Here is a 26,812-nt window from a genome sequence, read left to right as displayed (position 1 = left end):
CTTCTGTGAATCACTGTAAGACTGAAGCCATCCCATCCCTTAGTCTAGACAATAAGGCAATCTGTCAACAGTTTGCTTCTTGGGCTTTCTGTGATCTGATTCAAACCTGAATATCTTTCCTTCCTCTATTGTTGAATTTTCACCACTCTTTGCTCCAGTTTCCTGCCTCCTACCAGTCATGGTCCATTCTTTAAGGCTTGTCAACAAGGCAGATGTTTTGGATTTGACACTGACTGGTCAACCAATATCACAATTCAGCTCACCCTATTGTTTGATCACAGAGTTTATTGATGTATGTTTCTACCCTAACATCTGGGTGCAAGACAAGTTGCAGCAATTTCAAAGAGAGCTCTGTCATTGTCCCCAAAGTGCTCACAATCTAAATATGGAATGTTTATTTTACTTATGTACATATGTTTCTATTAATAATTATTTCACAGGGTTTTTAAATAGTTACCCATTGAGAACTTTATCCTGTGCTTTCATGAAAGCTTGGGGGTTATGGTTACAATAACCAATCATCACACCTCCACATATAGTTCAGCACCTTTGGGTCTCAGAACACAGCGAACATTAACATCCAGGATTCCCATAGTCTTCAAGCCTGTCTATTCCTGTCTTCATGTCCCTCCCCAAAAAGGGTTGCCTATCAACTACTCAGTGATTCCTCATCTGGACTGCACCACTGCAGGTGGTGAAAAGAGTCACATGGCTCTATGTTCCCAACTCCTGCCCCCCTCCCCAATCAAGAACTCTCTGCATATGGATAGCTGGTGTCATGTCTAACCCTACTACACCTGTTTTGGGAGAAGATGTTTCAGGTAATCAATCAGAATCAGATCCAGAACTAGAAGACGCAGCGCCAGACACCAGCCAGCCTGTACCAGTGGGGGAGGAAGCTCTCATGGGTGATACCCCAGCTGGGAGTCAGCCCTCTTCAGAGTTTATCTCCTCAAGGTTAAATCCTACACACTCAGTGGGAAGTGAGGTTACTTCCGGAGGTGAACGTCCCGACAAGCTAGCTGATGCTAGGGTCCGCCGGAAGCTCAAACACACGGGCGGAAGGAAGGCGTGAGAAAGTCAGTGTGATTATTCCAGAACATGCCTCCGCACCAGGCTCTCTGAAGTTACAGGGGTTTGAGAAGTGGCTTCCTATTCTTCTTGAACAGACAATTGTCTTGCTTAGTTTGTATAGTTTTGCCTAGGGGGACGTTTCCAAGAGGTTAGACTCTATTCAGGTAGAAGAGACATTTGTTGCTTAATAAAAGCTTTGTGGATTACTTAGCATCTAAAGCAGGAGTGTTCTGAGCAACACGACAGCTTGCACATCAGAAACAGGCTAAGCTTATTCCCTGACATGCTAGCTCTCTATGTCCATGCAGATTTTTACACAAAAGGATGTTTAAAAATATCGCGCTCTCCACACCCACCACAGTGCAGCCTGAAGTAGTTCAGCTCACGAAAAGCTGGACCGTGTTCTATTTTTGGATGTTTACATTGGCTCTAAGAGAGATTCTTTCGTCACAGCAGATGTTTGACTTATATTCTGAACCCAATTTATCATGCCATACTCAAATTCATCAAAATCATCTGGCCCAACTTTGTAACCTGAAATCCTTCTATTAAGAATGAAATAATCAGAGACCTGTAAAAGTAACAGAAGGCAGTTATAAAAAATGAAAATAAAGTGGGAGAAAATTTGGGGATAGATTCACAACCATTGAAGCCATGGAAGATTTTCCTTCTGACTTGTGTATGTTGTGGGTTAAAGACTTTTATCTGCTGTTGTTATTATATTTTGCAAATGGCTGTTTTTGGTTAGCAAACTTTAGAAGGAACAAAGAACTGACATGTTGCATTCTTTACACAAAATATTTAATTGAAAAACAGGATCTCTACTGTCTTTACTTTACTTTGGTCTCAAAAAATTCATGATGAGGATTTAGATTTTTTAGATACCTTTCTCAAAAAAGACCCAAAGCTTCTTACAATAAAATTTAAAGCAACTAAAAATAGAAATCCACCAGAATAACCACCATCCCATAAAACAACTAAAACACCAATGACAACCAAAACAATTCAATGAGTGCATTAAAGAGCCCATCCTATGCCGTCACAGCGAACCTACTTTTTATATGGTTTCTGAATTCTTCTCTTTCACCATCTGATTAGTTCCTTCTCCATTTTACATTTCCCAACAGCAATCCTATATATTTATTCATTTAAATGTTTAACATCCTCAGAGGCTCAGGTTAACAAAAAGTGAAATATTATCATGAACCATGAGTAGCAAACATCTCCTGTCCATTTTTATCAAAAAGGTTCCAAGACAGATTGACCAATTTGAACCAAAAGGTGTCATTTGAAATTCCATGATGCTCGGGCAACATTTAACATGATTTCAAACAAAAAACATCTTCACATATGAATTCTCAAGGTCCCCCCAGGTCTTCTGTGTACATCAAGTGAACTTTCCCATCAAATCACTGGAGCCAAATCTCCACTATCTTTTAACACAACTTCCAAGTATATTCTCCATCAATTTCCACATATATTCCCCATCAAAGTGTACTCTTATCTTGTGTGCAGGTAGTTCCCTGCTTACTCCATTCAGGGACTGGTGTGTGAATGAAGGGAGCCACCTTCTGTAGCCCCAGGTGCCAACTGAACATGAAACCATAGCTAGACGGGGCGATATCCTGGGGCGATCGCTGGGATCCTCCCTGCGTGTCCACATGACGCACAGGGGATCCCGAGAACAGGGAGGGATGATCCTTCTCTTTCCCCGGGATATCGCCCTACCCTTTCAGCCTGCTTTTTTTGTGGTCTTGGGTTGATCCCGAGACCGTGGAACATGTGGGCGGGCATCACGGTTTGTCCCGGCTCCTTGCGGTTACTCGCGAGGAGCCAGGAACAGTGCATGTGGCGCAGAGCTCCTCAGGAGCTTCTTTGCCCACCAGGGGTGGGGTGGGGGGGAGCAGGGAAAATTGTTAAAAATAAAAAAAACCTCACCTTTTGCGCACGAGTGCTCATCTCCTTTAAGGGAAAAAACCCAAAATGGCGGGCGCAACGTCCTGTTCTTCTGAGGCTGTCGCAGGCCATGTGTAAACAGAGGGGGAGGTCTTGCGATAACAATATTGCGAGATCCTCATCCCTCTGTCGCACTAAACCCGTAGGTCTAGCTGAGGCCTGAGAGTGGAATGACCCCCCTCTGTTATCTTTATTTTTCTTTTTACAGTTGGGGTAGAAGCATCAAGGGTGAGGAGGGGGGAGCAGTTTCTGATACAAGGGAAAAGGTCTAAGAAGCCCTTCTCCTGCCGTGCTATCCTTTTACTTTAAGCAGCAACGTCAGAGTCAGCATTGTAAGAAAAATAAAAAGGACCGCAGAGCTACATGGAATGCGTAGTCCTGCCCCAAACTCTCCCAGCAAACAGAGAACTTCTCACAGATGAATCTCAACCAACGTACGTTTGTCTTCTCTTTTTTCTCTTTCGCGCAAAAGAGGAACCTCTTGACCCGGTTTAAAGGGCAGATTCTAAATGAAGTATTTTTTTCCTTCCATGGAAGAACACAGACAACATTTCATTGGAAAGCAAATCTATGTAGATTTTGCACCCCTGGCATACTGCTGATCCAGATATAATGTAAAATTACAGCTGTGCACTACGTGAATGAACTTTGAAGGACAATTCTTCTTTTTATGGTTTGAGGCAAACTATCATTTGCATGTTTTTCTCTCTAAACTAGTGAACTGTGATTTGCTCTTGCCCTGCAAATCAGGATTAGAAACCATGATTGGGTCCTAGTTTCCAACACAAGCACAAACCATAGTTTGCTAGTTTCGATGAAATGTGCCCCTAACAAGGGGAATCATGATGCCCAAGGATAGGCTTCTTCACGTAGCTATAAACTATGTTTTGACATTATGCCTGGACTAGCCTATAATGCAGTCCATGTATTCATCCATGTGTATCCCTCAACAGAAGAAAAACAAACATTACTTCGAAATTACCTAATAAAAAGCAAACAATTAATGCCAGTACAATGCCACCTGCCTTGAGATAATGCAGTGGTGTTACCCTAACATTTTTTAAAAACTGTTTTTTGAGTTTTAATATACATGCATGAATTTGTATACATCCATAGCAATGAACACATTTGAAATTCATATATAGATAGATGAAAATAATTAGCAATTATACAATACTACAAGCAGCTATACCTGTACAAATATGTAAGTTGGGATTCCCATTTATCAACTGCCACAGGGAGCAATGATATTTTCAAAGTTTCCCCCTTATCTGGTATCCGTGACCTTCCTTAATTTCTAAATTTTGCTTTATTTCCTCCCTAGATACAGATGGAGAGGGAAGAGGGAGGAAGGGAGACAGTAATTCATTTTATCCTTCTCTCTATTTCACACCTTTGCTTGACTCATGACACCACAATCCTGGATCAGACCAAGGGTCTGTTGCCATTACAGCATCCTGTATTCTGTAGGGGCTAGCTAGATGATTCTGGGAAGCTCACAAGCAAGGTATGAAGGCAATAGCCCCCCTCCCCTCCCCCCAGCAATGGTATTTAGTAACATGCTGCCTTTGAACAGGGCAGCTCTATTTATCCATAATGGCATATAGCTGTTGATACGCCTATCTTCCATGAATCGCCACATCTTATGAATTATGCATTCATTGAGGACCTGACTGCTCTATTGGGAAGGGTGGTGGGAAGGACAGACTGCCTAAGAAGTTTAGAGATGATGATGAATTAACCGTCTCTAGAGTCTTTGAAAGGTGGAATAGATCCTGCATGGAGAAAATAAACAGAAATGTCTCTTCAGATTTGGAGGCTTTTGATAAAAATGAAACAAACATGTGTGTTCAGCACCAAGGCTTAGATGAATTCTCAAATTTTAAAGTGAGGCTTGCTTCCTCTCGCAAACGCACAGGTGGCCACCCCTCCTATAACACTACCAGACCTGCATTCGTTATCTGTAATTCTGCAGATCTCACCCTAGTAAAAGTGTCATTGCAATAGTTTGCAGTTTAATAGAGTATTTGATTTTGGTTTATATATGATTAGAAATCCGGCTATGTTACAACCACAGCAAAATACAAAGGCGTCCTGTCAGCCGGTAGGTACGGACTAAATTATCAGCATTCATGTTATCGATTGAAATTATATTGTTATTTGTACAGTCACAAATTAATCTCTCCGTTGACTGCCTGCCTCAAGAAATCACAATTTGATTGGAAAGGTTTAGCTAATAATATATTTTCAAGCTGTTGTACATTAATAAAATTGTTTTCCAAACTGAAAATGTCAGTGCAGTGGTTTAGACATAATGCCAAACTATGGAATGGGATTATATGTAGAAGCCTGGGTGGCTCCTCTGACCCAAAATTTTCCTCCTCCCTCTTGACTCTTTCCTTGATTTGCAGGAAAAGTGCAACCGCTTGCCAGTTGGGGTGAAACAGGCTCATGTGTGTAACGCCATACCATGGCTTGGCAATACATCTGACCCACCCAAGTGTCTTAAAAGGGGGAAGATGCTGATCTTAGACAAACCCGTGGCAACAAAGATTCTGTGCTATTATATGTCTGCAGAAAATGCACAGGATGAAAATTCCCTTACCCCCTTTACTGGATACACAAAAAACACAGGTAGCCCCCATGTGGGTTTGTTAGGAAAATAAAATCCTCCTCCTCTTCCTCCTAGTTTCACAGCAGGACAATACTTTTATTAGGATCAACTGAACTATCCCCAAATAAAGAACAGGGAGGGAAGACGCAGCGAGGGGCGTTGAGAGATGAGAAAGGGGGCGCAGCGGTGTAGTCGTTCCCCAAGTCTGCAATCCGTAACAATCTTGTGCTGGGATTCAGGAGGAGTTTTGCGGATCCAGTTGGAGCAGCTCAGCTTTCCCCAACCTGGTACACTCCAGATGTGTTGGATTACAACACCCATGTTGGCTGGGGATGATAGGAGTTGTAGTCCACAATATCTGGAGGAAGGCTAGATTAGCCTCTCAAGGTGCAAGACTGATTGCAAGGTGCATCCACAGGTATTTGGACAATAAATTGATGCCCTCCCCCCTATTTTTGAGAATATAAAATGAAGTGATTACTCAGCTTTGTCTCAGTCCAAAGACATTTGCAAAACTCCTTCTGCATTCCAGCTCAAGATGGTTATAAACCGCAGATGCCTGTTGAAGAATTCTGAAGAACTCAAATGTTTGCTCACTATTTTGTGACATTTTAGTTGCTCCTAATAAAGGTATTGCCATATTGAAGATTTTGAATTTCCCTTTTATTTGTTTTCCCTAAAGTCCTTTGCTTGAAAGTTTTCGCATGGTGAAATACTCTCAGTGACCTTTGAGAGAAAAGCTGCTATCTGCTTAGTCCAGAGAGATGGAAGTTGCATTTTTCTTTTTTTAAAAAAATAATCAATCTACCTGTGAGACAGTTGCTGGATTATTCACTGTTAAACACCCTGGATAAACTAAGAGTTCTTGAATTTCCTCATTTATTTCAGAAATATTGTAAGAGCTTTCTTTGTTTTGAGTAAAGCCAGAGTCTTATTGGATCAGATGCTCTCTGACATTTTCCCTGCCTCTTTTCAAATGTTCTGGACATGCCAGATGATAAGAAGCCAGTACTCCAGTGGTAAAAAGCATCTGTTTGCATGCACAAAGTCTCAGATTCAATTTTCATCATTGCCAGGTAGGATTAGGAAAGACTCCTCCCTGGACAGCTGCTGCCAGTTAGTGTGGACAATACTGAGCTAGATGGACCAAGGGTCTGATTCAGTATTAGACAGCTTTCTATATTCCTATGCTCTCAGGCAGCAAATTATATAGGAAGCATGAGTGCCACCAATAGCTTTGACAAGATGGCTCATCTACAGTAGCCGTACAGCAGAGCAAGGGAAAGATCCAGTAGCTCCATGCCGAATATATGAACTGTTAGTTTACTGAAATCAGCTTCCATGTGGAACTCAAAGGGGTCCTTCACAGGCCAGCGTTTTCTTTTAACACAACTATTCCACATAAGGTGAGGCTACAGTTTACGAGCTGCTTTGTTACGTGCAAATGATAAGTGCACACTTTGGTTTTGTCACACAAACACACGATGTACATTGTACTGGAAAGCTGTGGCCAATGGCTGCTTTCACCATTGTGTGCAAGTCACAAAGTAAATATACATGCGTTTTCACACACGACGGCATTATATGTGGTCCATCCAGAGCTAATAGCCCATATTGTCTCCTGTACCCCAATATCTAGGGTGCTGCTGTTTCTTTTCCCACCACAGGGGCTTTGAGCAATAAGGGGAAACCAGCAATAGTTCCTAACTGTGCTCCAGCAAGGCCAACCCTTCTGCAATGATCTGCCCAGCTGAGTTGCTTAGCAATAGTGTGGATGGAAAGTTTCCAGCCCCATGACTAAGCTCCTATTAAAGCATTTCCCAGGAATTCATACACACACAACACACATTTCAAAGGTTCTATTTGAAAACTATCCCTAGGTATGACCTTCAGCATTTCCCAAGTGCCTTAAGTAATTTCAACACATCTTCAAAAACAGAACTGGATTTTCGCTATTCCTGCTTTTAGATGATTTATGTTTCTGATAGCTTAGAACCCAGTGACAACTCCTCCACCCATACCATTCAAAACCAATCATTTTGGCAAAGCCCTGCCTCACTCCTGGTTTCTTAATCACAGAAAGTACCATGACTGTGGGAATTTGCCAGTCTGTATATGGGACAGGAATTCAGGTTAGATTATCTCAGTGTCTGTACTAACTTAACTCCCCCAGCAAGATGTAGGAAAGAGCTGCCAAACTCTACTGCTCTGTTCACTGTCTCCGTGGCATGAAAAGATTCATGATGGGCTCTTTCATATATCCAGCAATTCCAAAAAAGTTTAGCTGTGTAAAATAATGGTAGATCTATCCTCAAACTTAATACAAAGGCAGCATGTGCAAAAGCTGTCAAGCTCCAGAACAACCCAGTGGAATATTGCATATATTCTGGCTAATAGCAGGTACAGCTCAGCAGTTGTCCTTCTCGTTGCAACTTATGAATCATTACAAAGACGGTTGTTGTGCTGTCTGGTAGGGCAGAGAACTTCTGAAGCCGATTAACACCACTAAAGCTGCAGTTCTGGCATTAATTGGTGTTCAAGATTTCACCCCCAACCCAAGTCTACAGGATCATTTACATAGTTATAAAAATAAATCCTACGCTAGCCTGACAGACAACTTTGCACCTTTTCTAGAACCCTCCTCAGGCCCCTTCAAAGTAGAGGCCCATCTCGGAAAGCTCACAAGTAGTAGCGTAAAACTGATCCTCAACAGGAAACTGTTCAACGCCATTATTTTTTGTTTCAGAATAGAACCATTTTCTAAAAGTTTTTGCTGAAATGAAACAACAACAACAAAAAAATACATTTGAAGTTACTCGTTCAACTAAAGGTCTATAGGGGTGCAGGCTCTGCTTCTTCCCTTCAAAGTGGAACATACGAAGATGTGTTATAATGAGTCAGTATAACTTCCTATACATAGGAAGATGTGTTATGCTGAATCAGATCCATCTAGCCCAGTATTGTTGATATGAAGAGTTCTCCTTGGCTGAGTTTTTGAAACCAGTTTCAAATTTTATTTATTTTATTACATTTATATACTGCCCCATAGCCGAAGCTCTCTGGTTAATAGAAAACCATGGCAAATATTAACCACATTTAAGGCTGCTGCCAACATAAGCCTTAACTATAACTAAAGCTAGCAGAGGGAGGAGAGGGAATTTGTGCCAGGAAAGGAGAGGGAACAACCTCTATGAACTGCTCCCTATCTCTCAACCATGGTTATGTGGGAGCGTTACATCTGCTCTCAAGAGAAATATATCGCAAGCATATTTAGAAAAAAAGGCATCATCTGGGAAGGTTTGGGCATTTCTCAGGTTCTCTGACCTCCCTGCATTAGCTGCCAAGCAGCCAGCAAAGACGAGGCTACAGTGAATAGCAAAGAAAGTGTTTTTTAAAAAAATGGCCAAAAGCAAGTATTGTGAAATTCTTGGTAGAGGGTTTAGTAATAGGATAGCCACAGAGTGGGGTGTCTTGGAGGGATCAGAGGTAGTGCAGAAAACAGAAAGCTTCTGCTAGTGTTGGGAGGGTTGTAGCAGCTGTCCTTATCACAACTATGTGTTGACTGATTTAACTGCTTCACAACAAGAAATGTAGAACATGTTACTTGCTCTACCCAGTGCTGAAAATCAGTGTGGTCATGATGAATTCTTGCCCTAGGTGAACTTACACATCTACTTGTCCCAACTCCGAAGTGGTTATAAAAATATCTAAGGACTATCACTGACTCCACCAAAATGGCAGATAAAACCTTAATGCATCGCAAAGGCAGTGACTTGAGAGGGAAGACAGAATTCGATCTGTCCCTCCTGCCGGGCTTATTTCATGGAGATGTTGAACTCCAACATTAACCTTTCCATATATAGGCTTCCATGGAATTACTTTGAAAAATACAGCCATGGAGCAAAATATAACACTGACCAAGGCCTCAACCGTGTGTATGTGTACATGCATGTGTGGACAAATGCGCAGAGACTACTGTAAAACAATTTTGCATTCAGGGCTAGTCTCTTATGATTTACCAACCACATAGAAGGTCATGGAGCAATGGTGTAATGGGTGGTGGACCCTTTAGGATGGCCCACCCTTGGAGACTTACGGAACCTGATATTTTCCTAAATACTCTGGGAATTTTCCAGCAGATAGTACTGGAGATCCTGACAGGGCCCTCATTTCATTGTGGACCTGTGAGATACGAAGGGGCCACTGACACGATCGCTCTGGAGGGTCCTCTCCAGACGACTTTAGTTTTTAACTTTAGACGTCTGCTTAAAATGTATTTATTTATTTAGAATATTTATATACCGCTCCCCATTGAAAAATTTCGGAGCGGTGTACAAGGTAAAATGAAAATAAAAACAGAATAAAACAGTTAAAACAAAATTTAAAAAGAAGCAAAAACAGAAATCCAAGGCTGCATGTTAAAGAAAGGCTTCTTGGAATAAAGATGTTTTCAGGAGGCGCCGAAAGGAGTACAAGGTTGGCGCCTGCCTGACCTCCAGAGGCAGGGAATTCCACAGGAGGGGGGCCACCACGCTGAAGGCTGTTCCCCTGGTGGATTCCAATCGGAGGATGGATCTACGTGGAACCACCAGGAGCAGGCCCTCGGATGACCTCAGTGACCAGGCAGCATTCCTTGAGGTATGACCCAGTCAATACAGTTATGAGTTTTATTGCCAACCAGTGATTATTTTATTGTATTTTTACCGTTATGGCTATATTATTCTTGTTAACCGCTCTGATAGTTCATTGGAAAGCACTACAAAAACCTATGTAAATAAAATTAAAACTAAATAACAGGTGCTGCTAGTTACCCCATGCACCAAAGATAGAAAGTCTGCATGCTACCACCAGACACTTCATTGTTGTATGAAAGCCTAAACAGCAAAAGTGGCTCAGGTACTGCCTCTTACGGTTCTAAAGTCAAGAACTAGTACATTGTCTACAAACTGGGTTAAGCATTAGGCTCTTGTTCTTTATCTCCTAAACGGGGGAGGGGGACGGGGAATGTAACAAGCAAGTTTGAGAACAAACTAAAAAGCTTCTTATAAAAGTTACACAGAACAGAAGTTGTGATTGCAAAACAACCCTCCAAGCCAAAACCCAACCAGTCTGGAAGAACGGTAAGATTTCCAGTCATCTCAAGTAACCTAGCCAATTACTTCCAATACAGAACGGCCAGCATTGATCAACTAAGCAGATGCTCCAACACATCTGCGGATCTTGAAAAGCAAGATTAAATCCACTCAAATCAATTAATATGCCATATTCCACCCTGGAATTTCTCATCACTTTTTACAGAGATGTTTTTCAGGCAGCGCACAGTAAGGTTGTGATCATAGGTACACTTCCTAGGAAGTCAGCTGACTTGCAAGAGAAAAGAAAGTCCTCTCATGACATCACAGATCCTGCAGGTCAGCTCCAAATGAACTGAAATAACTGATCAAGTTTATTGGCTTTAATGGGTCATTTATTATAATATTCCTACTCCACTATGTATCAAAAGTGTTCAAAATAAGCAGCTTACAAAATAAAATAAAGGAGTTAGAATGTGAGGAAGGTTATTATTGATTAGGTCATCACTGCTTCCTTACTAACAGGGTGGATAAAAATCAATGATTATTTTTTAAAAAAATGATTTTTTTGATTTAAATCGGATTTTTTTTTAATAAAATGCTTTTTGAGGAACAATCTATCTAAAGACAGTTTTCTATTTAAGATACATTATAGTCCATAGGTCATGAAATAAGGATTCGTTTTTAATTATGTAGCATATATTCATGCAATGTTTAAATTTTTTGGTTAATGAATTCCATTAATCCATTCACAATGTCATGCTCTTCCAGAGGTTTCTGTAAGAGTACTGGGCAATTTTTCTATCTAGAAGATATTATCACAGATGCTTGGTTTTACAGTTCTCAAAACTGTGAATTTCTGTCTGCAGAGATCACAATCCCATTGTTCCTTTGCAAATCTATGTACACAGAATCAACCCCTTATCTCTTAAGTTCTAAGTTTCAAAAAAGTCAGCAAATAGAGGCACTTTTTGGGGTGTGTGTCACATGATTAAATCGAGTCTTTCTGAGTAGTGATTTAAATCAAATCCACCCTGATTACTAACCTAGGATGTGATGGGTTGAATTACTTTGGTGGAAAGATTTCTGTTGACATTTACATTTCTTTTCTCTTTCCCCTTTAAATTTATTGCAGATTTGCAAATAAATAAAAGGCTTACTGCAAAAGCAACAAAAAGACTGCTGGTGAAACGTCCTATAAGAGCTAACCCATCAGATGCACACGCTGTGAGGGGTCCCTATGTTCCGACAAAGATCCTTTTGTGGATTTCAGCAGCTATGAGATTGAGTGACAGCAGGCAAGGAGATCGCAAGACAGGACAGTGACAGAGAAAGGAAGGCGGAGAGTGAAAGGGTTTGATATTGTGCTCCACCGCTGTGATAGGTCTTCAGCTTGCTTAAAATATGATTGTGAAAGGCTGGATGAATACTGAGCTTAACAATCCTCGCTGCTTTTACTTGAAACTCGCCACACTAATTTCAATAGAACACACTTCCAAGTAAGCATGCCAAGGACTGCAGTCTGTCTAGGCATTAATGTTTTTGTGCTCAAACCCCTTCCTTCTTATTGCCAAAACAATACTATTTTGTTCCTCCCTCATCTAGCTTTCACACCAGTAGCAATGTATTTTAGTTTCATTCCTTGTAATAAGGGGACTAGATGAAGTGGGGAAAGTGTGAAGAAGCCTTTTGCATTCTTAGTCCACAACAGGGTAAATACTTCCGGAGGAGGAAACCAAGTTATGTGTCACTTTCACCAGCTGCTATGAAAACTTGTTACTTTAGCCTTGCATCCAGTCAACATATACAGAATTCTCTACATGTGATTGAGGGAGAGAGAACTGATTCCCATTTAATACTCTTGAATGAACATTGGCCCAAACTGGTCAGTTGAGAATGCCAGTGAGTGGAGTAAGGAAAGCGGCTAAACAAAACAGGTTTTGAAAAAACGCGCTTCAGAATACTTCAATCTCTCCTCTTCTCCCCCAGTAATTGAGGGAAATGGACAATTTTACACTGTATTTTTGGCCATGAACTGCTCACGCTTTAGACTGTCATTGCAGACTATACATAGAGATCACCATCTCCATAATCTTTCGTTTTCCATCTGCCAATTTACTTAGATTTGACACTGTGTAGACCCAAATGAATGTAAAAAAGTTGCAGTAACTCACCTCTTACGCCTGGTTCAATTTATGTTTTGAGCATCTCTGCCTGTTTTCAATTTAAGTATAAGCCCAACAGAAAATAGCTGAGAACTTCAGAAATGACTTACCAGTCCCTCATTATCTTCCGAGGTTCTCTGATAGTGGGCTGCGAGGGCAATGTAGTCTAGTGCCTGCTTATTACATTCAAAACACTTTAATCCGTGACGAATTAGTCTCAATGGGTCCGCGTACAGGGGCAGCGCTGGCTGGGCATTCGGCGTGCTCCCAGTCCCGCTTCCTGACGGAGCGCAAGGCTTATGCGGAAGAGGGGGCAAGCGTGTCGTCTGAGAGGTCGAGGAACTCGTCGGAGAAGGTGAAAACATTTGGTCTAAGGAAATGGGTTTCATGAACAGCTGAGAACACTGCATGATAAAGCCTTTGCTCTTGTGATCCCTCGCATGTTTGAGCAAGCTGCACTTGTTGAAGAAAAGCAGCGTTGCTGAACACTGGGTGCACATGACTTCAATGTGGACGCTTCTCCTGCTGTAATGCTGAGTGAGGCTTTTTTCTAAGGCAAACGAATCACCACATTCCAGGCAACAATACCCAGAGGCCGGTACGTGAATACTGCTGTCAAGAGGAGGGCTGAGATTGGGAGTATATATTGGCACAGGATTGGCACCGTGCAACACTTTGTTGAACGCCTCAACCACAAGCGGAGCAGCTTTCTTTACCTGGTGCACAAGCGGCACCGACATTTGGGTTAGCTGGGACTGACTGCGCCGCTGCACGGAGGATTTCGCGGCCACAGAGGCAGCAACGCTGTGGGGAACCAAGTTGAGATTTGCCAGGTGCACAGCTTTCGGAAGGAGGCTGGCCGGGTTACACGGCTGTGCTGCTGTGCCCGGCTGTGGCTTCTTGCTCGGCTGCTGCCCCACAATACCTGCTTTGATTGTCCCACTGCTGTTGTTGGTCAGCAGAGAGGCACCGGGGATGCTGTTTACAGGAATGTCTGCAATTATACTGTCAGCTTGGGGACTTGCTAGGTTTCCTTCTGGAGCAGCGGCTTTAGCAAAACTCTTGCATGACTCGGTTTCCATGGCTGTGCTCGGCTCTGGCGAAGGGAAGGATTTAACAAACTCCTCAGTTACTGAATTCTCCACAGGCGATTCTTGAGGAGATCTGCCAAAGTCGTCCGCTTCTGGCAGGATCCTAGTTACCATTCTTTTGATTTCACCGGAAGAGGTTTTAATGGTCTTGATCCTGACTTTAGGAATGGCTGGGGGAGAGCCAGTGGCCACAGAAGGAGAGCCTTTGCTACTGCTGTCACTGCACACGCTCCGGGGAGATTCGGGCTGCTTATTGGCCTTCTTCACAATCTCAAGGGGGCTTCTTGGACTCTTTGGTGACTTTGGCATTTTGGGGCTTCCCTTAACGCCATCCTTAAAGGGGCCAGGGGGCTCTTTCGTCACGTTTGCCTGCTCCTCCTTAGGGATACCTGCAACTTTCTTGGCCTGAAGAGCTACAAGCGCAGCGACGCAAGATGACAGTTTGGAGTGAGCAGGCTTGATACGCTGGCGAGGTGGGACGGACGAAGAGGAGAAGTTCATCTCGGCCACAGGTCCTTTGCTCTCTGCCAAGTTATTGCTATGGAAGTTGCCCAGCGGCAAGCCTTCGCCGAGAAAGCTGTTTGGGTCTACAAGCTCCTTGCTGGACACTTCGCGCTTCTCTGGACTCTTGTCCCGTTCCCTCCTGTTTGCATCCACCCTACTTTCTTGCAGTCCGTGGACATCTATCTTTGGGTCTCGTTTGCAGTATTGATCAAACATACTTAACTCTGGTTCTGGCAGCTTCTTACTGAGGAGATCTAGCAGCGACGGCCCAGTTGACATAAACCTACTGAACTCTGGTTCTGGCAGGGTCCTGCTAAGCAGGTCTAGCACAGATGACCCGGATGGAATATACATCGGATGCGGTGGGAAATAGGGAGTTTGAGCAAGTTTAGGTTTATCTACAATACTGTTCTCTTTGAGTGTATCATCGGGCTCAGGGCTGGAGATGGGGCTGAACTGACTGAACGTTGGTAAAGGCTCCGACTTCGACTGTTCCAACTTTTCAGGATAGTTCCTTAAGCCGTCACCATTGATGAACGCAGAATCAAATTTTCCATAATTGTGAGTCTCTAGGGGCAGATCAGACCCACGGAATCCATTGTGCAACAGGCCTGGTCCTAGGTGGTTGCCTTCCTTTTCTGCCTCGAATGACTCTTGACGACATGTGTTCTTCACAATGACGCTCACAACTGGAACATCAGAAGCTGGCGCTGCATGGGACAAGGATGCGTTTTCGTCAATACAAATCCCCGACTGCTTGAGATGGTTTTCATTCTCCTCACCCGCTGTCTGAATGGCTTCCTTGGCATCGAGGCTGGTCGGGTCAGGAATGTCAAAAGCAGCCAGCAAGTCATCGAAGTCTGGAGTTTTCATGTCCCCCATGATGAAAACTATAAAGCAAAAACACAGTGTCAAAACATCGCCTCTGCGAATTTCACTTTCTATGCACGTATAAATGCCACAGAACATTTAGAGTTTCAGTTGGAAGGTGTTTTTTTTTTAAAATTGTGGCATAATCTTTCACAGGCTAGAGTTCACTTCATCAGAAGGAGTGAGCTTTGGTTCACTAAAATGTATACAACCATCAATCTGTTTAGTCTTTAACGTGCCATAAGACTCGTTGATGTTTCTGCTGTGGCCAGCTATTACCGCCAGCCCTTGGGAAGTTGTTAACAGCTTACAGTATCCTGGTTGGAGAGAATGCATGCTGCGTGGTTAAAAAAACCTCTCCTCCCTGCCCCGTACAAGGTGGCTTCCGTAGAGAAGAAAGGAAAAAGAACCCATTTCTCCACACCACCCCCTGTCTCACCCACACACTCTACACTGCAATAAGTTCAGAGCCAATGGCCCTTGCTCAAGTTCAGAACTAATGGTCCGTTAATTTTATAGCACAGTGGAAGAATGTCTGAGGAGAGGATGGGAAAGGTCTATATTTTCTCATCACCCTCCCAAAACAAAAAAACCCAATGAGCCCTGAACAACACAACGCGTCTCTTGTAGTACTACAAGTATCTTTTTCAGCTTGACTGGATACCTGAACAGGAGCGTTCCTGTTGGTGGCTGGGAATAGAACCATAGAATCATAGTAGAGTTGGAAGGGGTCTCAAGGCCACTGAGTCCAACCCTCTGCTCAATGCAGGAATTCACCTTAAAGCATAAAAACATAAGAAGAGCCCTGATGCTGGATCAGACCGAGGGTCCATCTAGTCCAGCACTTTGTTCACACAGTGGCCAACCAGCTGTCAACCAGGGACCAAAAAAGCAGGACAAGTTGCAACAGCACCCTCCCACTCATGTTCCCCAGTAATCGTTGCACGCACACTTACTGCCTCTGATACTGGAGATAGCACATAACCATCAGGGCTAGTAGCCATTGATAGTCTTCTCCTCCAGGAATTTATCCAACCCCCTTTTAATGCCATCCAAATTGGTAGCCATCACTACCAAGCACACCTGACAGAAGGCTGTCCAGCTGCATCTTGAATGCCTCTAGTGTGGGAGAGCCCATTACCTCCCTAGGGAATTGGTTCCATTGTTGTGCTGCTCTAACAGTCAGGAAGTTTTTCCTGATGTCCAGACGGAATCTGGCTTCCTGTAACTTGAGCCCATTATTCCATGTCCTGCACTCTGGGATGACCATGAAGTGATCCCGGTCCTGCTCTGTGTGATAATCTTTCAAGTATACCCTTCCACACTTTGGTTGTGAGCTCTCTCTTGTTCTAAAATATAACTAACATCTTTGTATTTCTTGCACTATTGCTTTTTCCTCCATTTTCCTGTGTGTCGTTATTGGGTACGTCCCCTTCTTCTTCACTGTTATCGTCACTACATTTCTTGCAACAGCTTGGGCTGGGCCAAGGAGGTAAGGAATTAAACAGTGCCGTGCACTGACTGTTCACAGTTGGTCTACAGCCATTGGGGAAACACTGCCAAAACATGCATTAGAAGCATTCCTTTTCTGGCTGATAGAAAGGTATAAGGTGATGCCTCTCTGTTACCTCACATATCGCTGAGCTGCACACGCAGGGCTTGTCTAACGGAAGAATTCTTTTGCTCTAAATTGTACGAAGGTCATAAAGAGCCAAGTCCAGTCTCTGCTATGTTCCTGCTGGAGCTGTCAACTGTGACAACACAGACAGCAATGGGAAACTTTTCCATTCTTGTGTTGCAATCAAAAGCAACTGCTGCTGCAATGTTAGACTTAGAGCCTAATTATACATGATGCCGGCAACATGATTAGCAATTGCGTAGATTTTTTAAAAACACACACACAATTAAATACTGCTGGATCCAATGGGAGTTCTTCCCCTCCAATCCTCATTGCCATATAGCGGGGTGGGGGGGTGGGGGCAGGTGGAGGGAAGAGATATTTTATACTGAGATGCAGCTGAGGAGGAAAGACTTAAACCTCTCCTCCCCAATACCATAGTGCCAATAACTATTGCTTTCCCCTTGTATGCTTGGTATTATTTTTAATTAACATTATTGCTAATCATGTACTTAGCATCGCATGTTTACTCAGGCCTGTATGCCAGGGGTGGGCAGAAGGTAAAGTTCACATTACGCCAGTCCTTTTACAACTTCATTGGCTGCCAGTCCAGGTCCGGGCCTGATTCAAAGTGCTGGTATTGACATTTAAAGCCCTAAACAGTTTGGGGCCAGGTTATTTGAAGGAACGCCTCCTCCCATATGTACCTGCCCGGACTGTAAGATCATCTACAGGGGCCCTTCTCTGTGAGCCCCTGCCAAAGGAAGTGAGGCAGGTGGCTACTAGAAGGAGGGCTTTCTCTGCTGTGGCACCGCGGTTGTGGAATGAGCTCCCCAGAGAGGTCCGCCTGGCGCCTACACTGTACTCCTTTCGTCGCCAGCTGAAGACCTTTTTATTCGCTCAGTATTTTAACACTTAATTTTAACTTAAATTTAATTTTTATTGTTCTAACTCTGTATTTTAATCTTATATCAATTTTGCTGCATGGTTTTATCCTGGTTGTGCTTTTTATACTGTATTTTGTAATTGTGCTTTTAACATGTTGGTTGTTTTATTATGGTTTTAATTTTTGCGAACCGCCCAGAGAGCTTCGGCTATTGGGTGGTATAAAAATGTAATAAATAAAATAAATAAATCTCCAGATGTTTCTCAGTGCAACTTCCAGAAGCTCCTGCCATCATGGCCAATGGTCAGGAATGCTGGGAGCCGAAGTATAAAACATCTGGAGATTTACTTTCTGCCCATCTTCTCCCTTATGCTATGTAATATATCAGAAGGGGTCACAGAAGCAACATCCGGTCCTCCCTTACCTTGACAACCGCATCAATTCAAATGCTCCCATGGGAACTTCAGCCACCATCATATGAAAAGCATAACTTCAAATAATCATCCCTTCTTTTTAATATAGTGACTGAAGAGCCAATCAGTCAAGACAGATACCTATTTCATGTAAACCCTGCTTTTATTCCACAGAGCTCATGCTGGTGTACATGGGGATTATCCTATTTTATTTTCGCAATGAGCATGTAAAATAGGTTAGGTTGGGGGAGATTGATTGGCCAAAGACATATTGTCAGTTTTATGACTGAGCAGGGACTTTAACACTGGTCTCCCCCAACTTCCATATTGACATCTTATCTGATGAACGAGCAAGAATGGACCCAGGATGATGCACATTCAAGAGAAATCTGTTCCCTAGAGAGACAACAAAAGGGTGACTCCAATAAATCATCAAAAGGAGGCAAAAGGCACAGGCTAAGCTCAGTGATACTCTAGAGCCAAATAATATTTCTGTAGTTTTCCCTAGAGCATTCTAAGAAACCATTCAATATTAAACAAATAATTATATACTGAACAACACCCTGAGCAGCTGGGTAAAGATTTCATTTAGGTGTGGAAGTCTCAATTTTGCAACCCTTAATCATGTAATGGCATTAGGGAATTTTGCCTAGCAAACATGACTCATATAAAACAATAAAATAGTTCTCCACAAGGTTTCCTTAAAAAAAAAAAAAAAAAGTTAATTTGTATTGGAAGCCTTGATGTATGGAAGATGTCCTAGCTCATTGTGCTAGGACATCTAGGCACATTGTGCTGTGATCTTGACAGAGGTAACATTTCTTCACAAGACCTGGAAGTATATAAATATCTACCACAAGGTGACTGTAAAAAGGGCTAACCTTGTGATGGGAAAAGTGTCAAGATTTTTCTTGCATGAATTTACCATCACAGAGTTTAAGTGGCAGAGAAGGTCATCCCAGGTGAGTGCCAGTCTTTGGAAATGTTGGAAAGGTTATAGCCTGTTCAGGCAATCCGTGATTTTCACTACTGGTTTGGAGATCAAGCACAAACCATAGTTTGATGATTCAGATGTTACAGAAAATAATGGTTTGCATTGGAATGGAAGACGGCCTTGATTTCAAGTCTCCAGATGATGTTTTGCAGGATTGGCTGACCTGGGCCTGCATAACCAGGCACATTTTTATATTTACTCATAAACCTTTGTTATATTTGAGAACTGTCTTAGATGGATAAGACTAAAGGTCTATCCAGCATTCTGTCTCCATCAGTAGCTAACCAGCTACCTCTTGAAAGCTCACAAGCATGATGGTGACAGCCATGTATTGTTCCAGCATCTGAGAGGTATAATAGCTGCATGTGCACAAAAATGGTAAGCCAGGATTCTGGACAATTCCGGCTTACTGTGAATGAGTTACATGTTGGTGCATGCATCCCAGTTGCTCCCACTTGGCTCCTCCTACTAGCATAAGCTAAACAAACTGGAAATGGTTTGTTTCACATGTTCTCCGAATCTGGGATCCTCGCCTTTTGCTCTCAAACAAGCCAGGATTTGTACATCAAGATCCTGGCTTGTAAAGAGAGCAACAAGCCGCAATCCCAGGTTTGGATGACATGCTAAACAAAGACTCTGTTCAGACAACATGTTTCTCAATGGTGGTTTCAGAACTGGCGGGAAAACTCTACGCAATGGTGGTTTTTTTGGAAATGCTCCACGCAGAATATCCACGCTGTGCAGAGGAGTGTTCCTGCACAACCATTGTGTGGCATATGGTGTGGCAGGCTCTGTGGATTTTTCCATTGCATTGCATTGACTTTTTCCATTGGCTACAGAGTTTCCTGGCAAGAGCGGCGAAAGAAGCGAGTGCTGCTCTAGGAGAGCTGCCGGGATTGGTTTTTTTTTTTTTTTTTTTTTGCAGCAGCAGCAGCAGCAATGGCTGATGGGATACCATCAGGAGGACTGGGAGGGAGGGGGGAGGAACTGTCAATCAAGCATTGAATTGGATTTTACTCAACTCCACGGTAGCCTGCAGTCACACTGCAGTGGAGTTAGATGTTGGGTGGGGAGTACCTCCTGAAACTCAACCGTTGAGTGGAGTTTTCACACTGCATTGACTAACATGTTGTCTGAACTGAGCCAAACTGTTTCTGGTTTGTTTACCCAGTCAGGACAGCAGGGAGAGCCAACTGGGAGCAAATAGGCAGCAGCAGGATTCATCTGGGAGCAAATGAGCTGCAAACAACTCATTCATGGCAAGTACAGTATCCTGGCTTACCATTCTGTACAAACATGACCTTTTACAGTAAATATGGCTGCTCCAATTTGTCAAAGCTAACAATGATGGTTGTTCTCTGTAAATTTGTTTAATCCTTCTTTAACGCCATCTATCCAACTTGTGGCAATTAATTCCATAAGGTCATTGTGCACTGAGTTAAGTATTATTTACCAAACTAAGTAACAAATCAGAGCATTTTATATGCAGCTTCCTATCCAGTAAATGACCCATCTAAGTCCTATTTATCAATAACATCAAAATATTATCTAATACCAGACTCCAGAATTTCTTTTATCTTGTGTGTCTGGCACGAAATTGTTCCTCTCATGTTTTGAGAGAGCACCATTTCTGCCTATGCACGCCTTTTGGTTATATTTGTGATTGTTTTCTATTCTGCTCTTCTTTTAATTGCTAATCCCTATAAAGAAAAGTCGAAGAAGCTGAGGCTTTTCAATTTTAGAAAAACTCAGCTTCTTCAACATTTCTTTATAGGGATTAGCATTTTACAGTGCATGCCTACGCACAATTACTTAGGAGTTAGTCTCCTTGCTCTCAATGTGCCTTTCTTCTGAGTAGAATAAACACGCACGGGATTGCATTGCTAATTATCCTTTTCTATACATTCTCTAGTTTTATCATATCAATCCTGAGACTGGGAAAATAGAAATGTCTATAGTATTCTCAAAGGGGCCACAATATAGAATCTATATTGGAAGAGTATCATATTGCCAATTTACATCAATACTAGAGATGTATGTGGTGATATTATATGTTTCCATATGGAATAAACTAAAACTTAGTTATGTGACTCTATCCAACACAATCTCCCTCACTAGTCTTTCAAGAGGCAGCTGGACAGCTGTCTGTCAGGTATGCTTTGAGGTGGATTCCTGCATTGAGCTGGGGGTTGGACTCGATGGCCTTGTAGGCCCCTTCCAACTCTACTGTTCTATGATTCTTGCAAGAAGCATATGTCCTGAAGTCTGAGGATTACAGTATCCATAACTAATAGACTACTGAGCTATGAATTTATCACTCTGTAACAAGAACTTTCAGGCATCAAAAAGCCATCTTAGGCTACCTAAGCGGACTGGGCTTTTGTCATTCCTCACCATGTTTTATATACTGGACAGTGGCTTGTTTTAAGTAACAACAACAACAACAACAACATAATTCAGTGTATGAGGGCTGAACTGAAACACAGAAGGCAATCTCGTGCGAAATCAGTCTACTAGTCCATCTAGCTTAGCACTGACTGGTAGCAACTCTCCAGGGCTTCAAATGGGGTGTCTTTCCCCAACTGGGTTCATATCTGTGCTCTGCCCTGACAAACAGCCTTCCAAATCAGTTCCATACATTCAGTTTCAGTCCCCACCGTTTGCACAGTAAGTTTGCATTAACCATTGAGTGGCTTTTCAACCAGTTATTTTCCCTCTTCATACAGTGGGTTTGAACTAATGGCTGTTGCTTATTCCAACGCCCCAACTACCAAATGACAATGACCACAGGAGGTTACTGTTAAGTTGAAGAGATAAGAACTCCACAATAATATCACAATTTACAAAAAATAAAAATCAATAACTTGTAGATCCAATAAGGTCAGACGCAACTTCCCTCCACAAAGCCCAACAAATATGGAAATTACAGGTAATTTCAGTAATTTAAATTCTTCCACATTTAACTGCCTGTTCACCTCTGAAACGGATTGCATTTGAAGAATCTTAATACTATGGGGGAAGGGGGACATAACCACGGGCATTTAATACCTTCATTACAAATAGAAGGAAAGTGCTAAGAATAAAGATACTGAAATACTGCAACAACTTTTCTATTAACAACTATCATCTTCACTCACTGTCAGCCAAATTTCCCCAGCAATAATCAAGTCTACCAGATTGATGGTGGTGGTGGTGGGAGTATTAAATAGAAAACCATGTCCAGAGGGCAAGTGGAAGACGCTAAAAATGCCAGCAAGCAGGCTGGAGGTTTTAAAAATGCCACCAGGCAGGCTGGAGACACAAAAAATACCACATGAAGGACTCTATTTTGCTGGTAGAGTACATATTTATCAGCAGGAGCTTAAAAGGAACAGTTCAAGGATAAACTCACAGACTGAACAAACATTTCCTGGGAAAAAGTGTTGCTGATCTTTTTTTAAAAGCTAAATTCATAAGTAGCCACCAGTATCCTAAATATATGTAACTAAACGGAGCACATGTTCTTCTATGTTACCCTTGTTCCACCTCCCTCTCCTTCCTCACTGCCTCCTCTGTGTGTAAACTGGAGTGTGTAAACACCTCAGGGCAGAGACCTGTCTTACTGTTACTCTGGAAAATGTACTGCACTCTGATGGTGCTACAGAAAGAATAGTATTACTCCTTAGCTCCCTATGTCAGTGTCTCCCAAAATGTTAGGAAGTCACACATCCTTTCAGCTCCCCACCAATCAGAAAGCCTCAATAGATATACCTGCTCAGCTCCTCCCCCCTCCTTTGACAGTCTTCACCTGCACTCTTTTCTTTCTGCAATGTAGCATTCCACATTTGGGGAATCTCTGAGCCTTGCCTACTGCCAGTAAAACATGCAAAATTTTGACACATACTCACCCCTTGCTGGAATCCTCCACTGCTCCTCTCCCCATCTCCCCAGTTAAGACCCACTGGTTTACGGAGGGAATTAACTTGCCAACATTTACAATATAGTTTCCCCAGTATTATTGCTATTGACACATAAAGCATTCCTTTTCCGCTCTTGACAGATGGATACTCCTATAAACTATGTACCATAATCCTTCAACTGCACCATGGTTTATTTAAAAAAAATGTAAAATTGCCAAACAATATCTATAAGAGCAGACTCCATTCTAGCAAGAGATGTTAAAACTTGTAACCCCAACCACATCACATAATAAATCCCACAAATTTCAGGAGGCTTACCTCCACACAATGTGTGATGTTATTATTCTTTATTACGATTATTCTAAGCTCATTTTCACATATCAAGAGCATGGTCTGAAGGCACATGACGCAGCCAGCATGCTGTAGCTAAGCTCATCTGTGTCTTGTCAGTATCTGGGAACTGATGTACACCACTTTGAGCTCCATGGAAGAAAGGTGGCATATAAAAGTAATAATGAACTGTAGCTGCAATCCTATGCACACTTACTTGGGAGTAAGGCCCACTGAACACAGTGGAATTCACCTCAAAGTGAGCATGCATAGGATTGTGCTGTAAGGCAGTACACTGGTATAGTGTGTTGGTTAAAATAATGAGTTCCCAATTCAAATATCAGCTTGGTCACAGGTGATGCCAAGACACTCCAATATGTCTCAGTTTCACCCACACCCCATCTGTAATATGGGGATAATATCAACCTATCTAAAACAGCCTTAAAACAGCCCTGTATATGAAGTGCTTTTAGTTCTTAGAAAAAAGAAGCAAATAAATTACTTTAAACATGTTTACTCATAAATTCAAAGAACATCAACTGGACATGTTTAGTACTAGCCTGCAGTTATTTAATGAGATCTGACTGGCCTTTCTAGGGAAATGCAAGAACCAGGCTACATTACAGTTGCTATGGAGTTTGGCACCCCTAAAGAATGCTCTGAAAGGTTTAGTAGCACTCATCCTGTGAATTGGGCCCATAATGCAGTAAGTTTCCCTGTTCACATCATTGGCAGCTGCAGGAAGGAGAATTCATTGACTCATTTCATATGATCACCACTGCTTCAGTAAGCCACGGTGGCTTGTTTAACCTGCGTCACGCACCAGGCGCCATTTCCCTAATTACCAGCCCGAGCACAGCTTGTCATATCATCCAGACCTGGGTGTCATGGCTTGTTTGGGTGGGTGGGGGACACACACAACAGGTCATAGTTTATTTGGGGGTTGTTTCCCCGTCAAACAAACCATGACAACCAGGTTCAGAAGACATGACAAGCCTTGCCCAGGCAGGTAATTGGGTGAATGGCGACTGGCACACTGTGGCTTGTTTAAGCCGTGGTGATTGTGCAAACTGGGCCAGTATGTGATGGCCTCTATTCCCGCTCATAAATTTTACAAGTTAGGGGATGGAAACATAGCCTAGCCAGGAGGAGGAGAAGGTAGGTAGCTATACTGAGGTTTATGTCACCCTGAGAGGAGGGAAAAGAGTAACATTTGATAAAGAAGGTATTAGTCAAGAAGAAGCAGGTTGAGAAGAAAAAGAGATCAAAGTGGACAGCTCTGCTAGGGTGCTCTGCTTTGAGCTGGAATTTAGAAATGAGTAGGCAATCCTTTGCCAAATCCATGCAAACTCAGCAGAGTTTATGTTTTCATGTGAATATAAAGTGCACACATTTGACAAACCCACGGACTATATAGGTGTATATGCCAGGATAAAAACAACCATTCTGTTCTCACAGTGGCCAACCAGATGCCTCTGGGAAAACCACAAGCAGGACATAAGTACAATAGCACCCTCCCATTAAGATTTCCCAGCCATTGGTACTGAGAGGTGGAGGTAATACAGCCATCTGTGACTAGTAGCCATGGATAGCCTTAGGCTCTCTCTGGACTGGTTGTGGCACTTTGTTCACAAGGACACAGGGCAGCAAAACAAGCGTTTAGCTACTGCCTCATCTTCAAAGCAATTCCCAGCTCCTCCAATGTAAACGGGGCAAGTGGGGGTAAATGAAGGGTGTCCCCATTCTCAGGGGGTGGGAACGAAATCCCTCCAGGTACCCAGCAAGGAGGAGACAAGTCTGCCTGTGGGGGGATGGCGTCTGGCGGTCCAGAGGGGTGCAGCTGCCCATCTGTTTGCCTGCCTGCCTCCATGCCCTGGACTGGTCACCAGTACAAGAGCTGCACCTCGCCTGACCTCTGGGCCATGTCAGCGCAGCAGGGATTGCGCCTGCATGGGGGCGTTTCGCAGCATTGCCGCGCGCCCTCTTGCCTGGATATTTCCAGGGCCGCTTTCCAGTCTTCCTGCCTCTCACCTGAGGAGAGAAGCTTCTACCCACCCCCCTATGAAGAGGGGGGAGAGAGAGAGAGAGAGAGAGACCACCACCCCCTTGCCAGTCTTGTGCATTGGCACCCCATCCTTTCTATGGGGCGGGTTGAGAAACTGGTGTTGTTGGGGGGGGGGGAGGAGACAGCAAAACACAGACGCTCTGTCTAGCCGTTCAAATGGCTGAGGAGGGGGCTGTGGGGACGGGGGTCCCTGCAGGGAGGGTGCCTGTGTCTGGCACGGGTTGCTCCGCCTGCCCCTCTCCCTCTACTATGGGGGACAGCGGTGGGCAGGGATAGGGGTCTGTCCCATGGGGGTGAGGAGGCCCTGGCGTGCAGGCAGGTATTCTCCGTTCCATACGCAGCTGGGGAGCGGGGACGGATTCTACCCGGGACGAGGCGGGCTGCGGAGGCGCTGCTTCCCGGGCCACGGTTCTCATGCGCTCGGTCCGCCTGCCAGCCCGCCAGCCAGTCTCGGGGAGCCTCCGCAGGCCCGTGCCAGGCAAAGGTGTCGACGGCTGCATTAGGCCGAGCGCTGGAGGGACACCCGCCCACACCCCCGAAGCCAACCCACGGCCGTTCTCGCCCCTTCTCCCTCCGGCCGCGCTTACCGAAGCCGTCAGCTCCCCTGTGGGCTCCGTCGCCCGCCGGGCCCGAACAGGCCTCACCCAGCGCCGGGCAGCGACCGCCTCAACATGGCGGCGGCGGCGGCGGGAGGGGCTGAGAACGAGGCGGGGCCTAGGAGGCCAGGCCGAGCCCAGGCGCCGCTCAGCAGCCGGACGGACGGGCGAGCTCCGTCGTCGGTAAGGCTTCGCCAGCTGCCTCAGGGACGCCGGTGAGGAGGGGGCGACGCCGCCCCCTCGAAAGCCAAGCCTCGGGACTGAACCCCTCCCGGGGGAAAGGGAAGGGACGCCCCCTCCCCACAGCCTGCCTCCCCACCTCCAACATTGACCCTCAGCTCCCCACAGCCCCTCCCCATAGAGACCCTCTTTCAGACCTGGCCGCCCTCTCCCGTCGTTTTCAGCCCCCCTCCTCATTAGGAACACGTACCCTTCGTTCCAGCAACATTATAATTGCAGGATTATTATTATTGTTGTTGTTGTTGTTGTTGTTGTTGTTATTATTATTATTTCGAAAAGACCTGCATGGATTTGTATATTTCCATAGCAATAAATACATATGAGAATGCTTATACATAAGCTTCAACTAAAACGCATCAGATAACCAATTACACCTTTTGGTGGTGGTGGTAGTATTCAGCGTTAAATACATAATAATAAACACC

The 26,812-nt window shown here is 43.7% G+C and overlaps 1 protein-coding gene across 1 annotated transcript in view; it reads right to left on the bottom strand.

Moving 5' to 3' along the window:
• The window catches only part of ZNF592 (zinc finger protein 592), a 44,586-nt gene extending 18,360 nt beyond the window's left edge, over positions 1-26,226 (bottom strand). The window contains exons 1-2 of the mRNA XM_063142876.1: positions 26,139-26,226; positions 12,992-15,366 (exon numbers count right to left, since the gene is read on the bottom strand). Of these exons, the coding sequence (XP_062998946.1) occupies positions 12,992-15,358 (2,367 nt within the window). The 5' untranslated portion in view covers positions 15,359-15,366; positions 26,139-26,226. The remainder of the gene's footprint in view (positions 1-12,991; positions 15,367-26,138) is intronic.
• Positions 26,227-26,812: the final 586 nt, after the last annotated feature.

Source organism: Elgaria multicarinata, chromosome 16 (genome assembly GCF_023053635.1).
Source record: "Elgaria multicarinata webbii isolate HBS135686 ecotype San Diego chromosome 16, rElgMul1.1.pri, whole genome shotgun sequence".
Classification (NCBI taxonomy): Eukaryota; Metazoa; Chordata; class Lepidosauria; order Squamata; family Anguidae; genus Elgaria; species Elgaria multicarinata.
The sequence above is the reverse complement of the archived record's forward strand: the minus strand, read 5'-3'. Positions and strand labels throughout refer to the sequence as shown.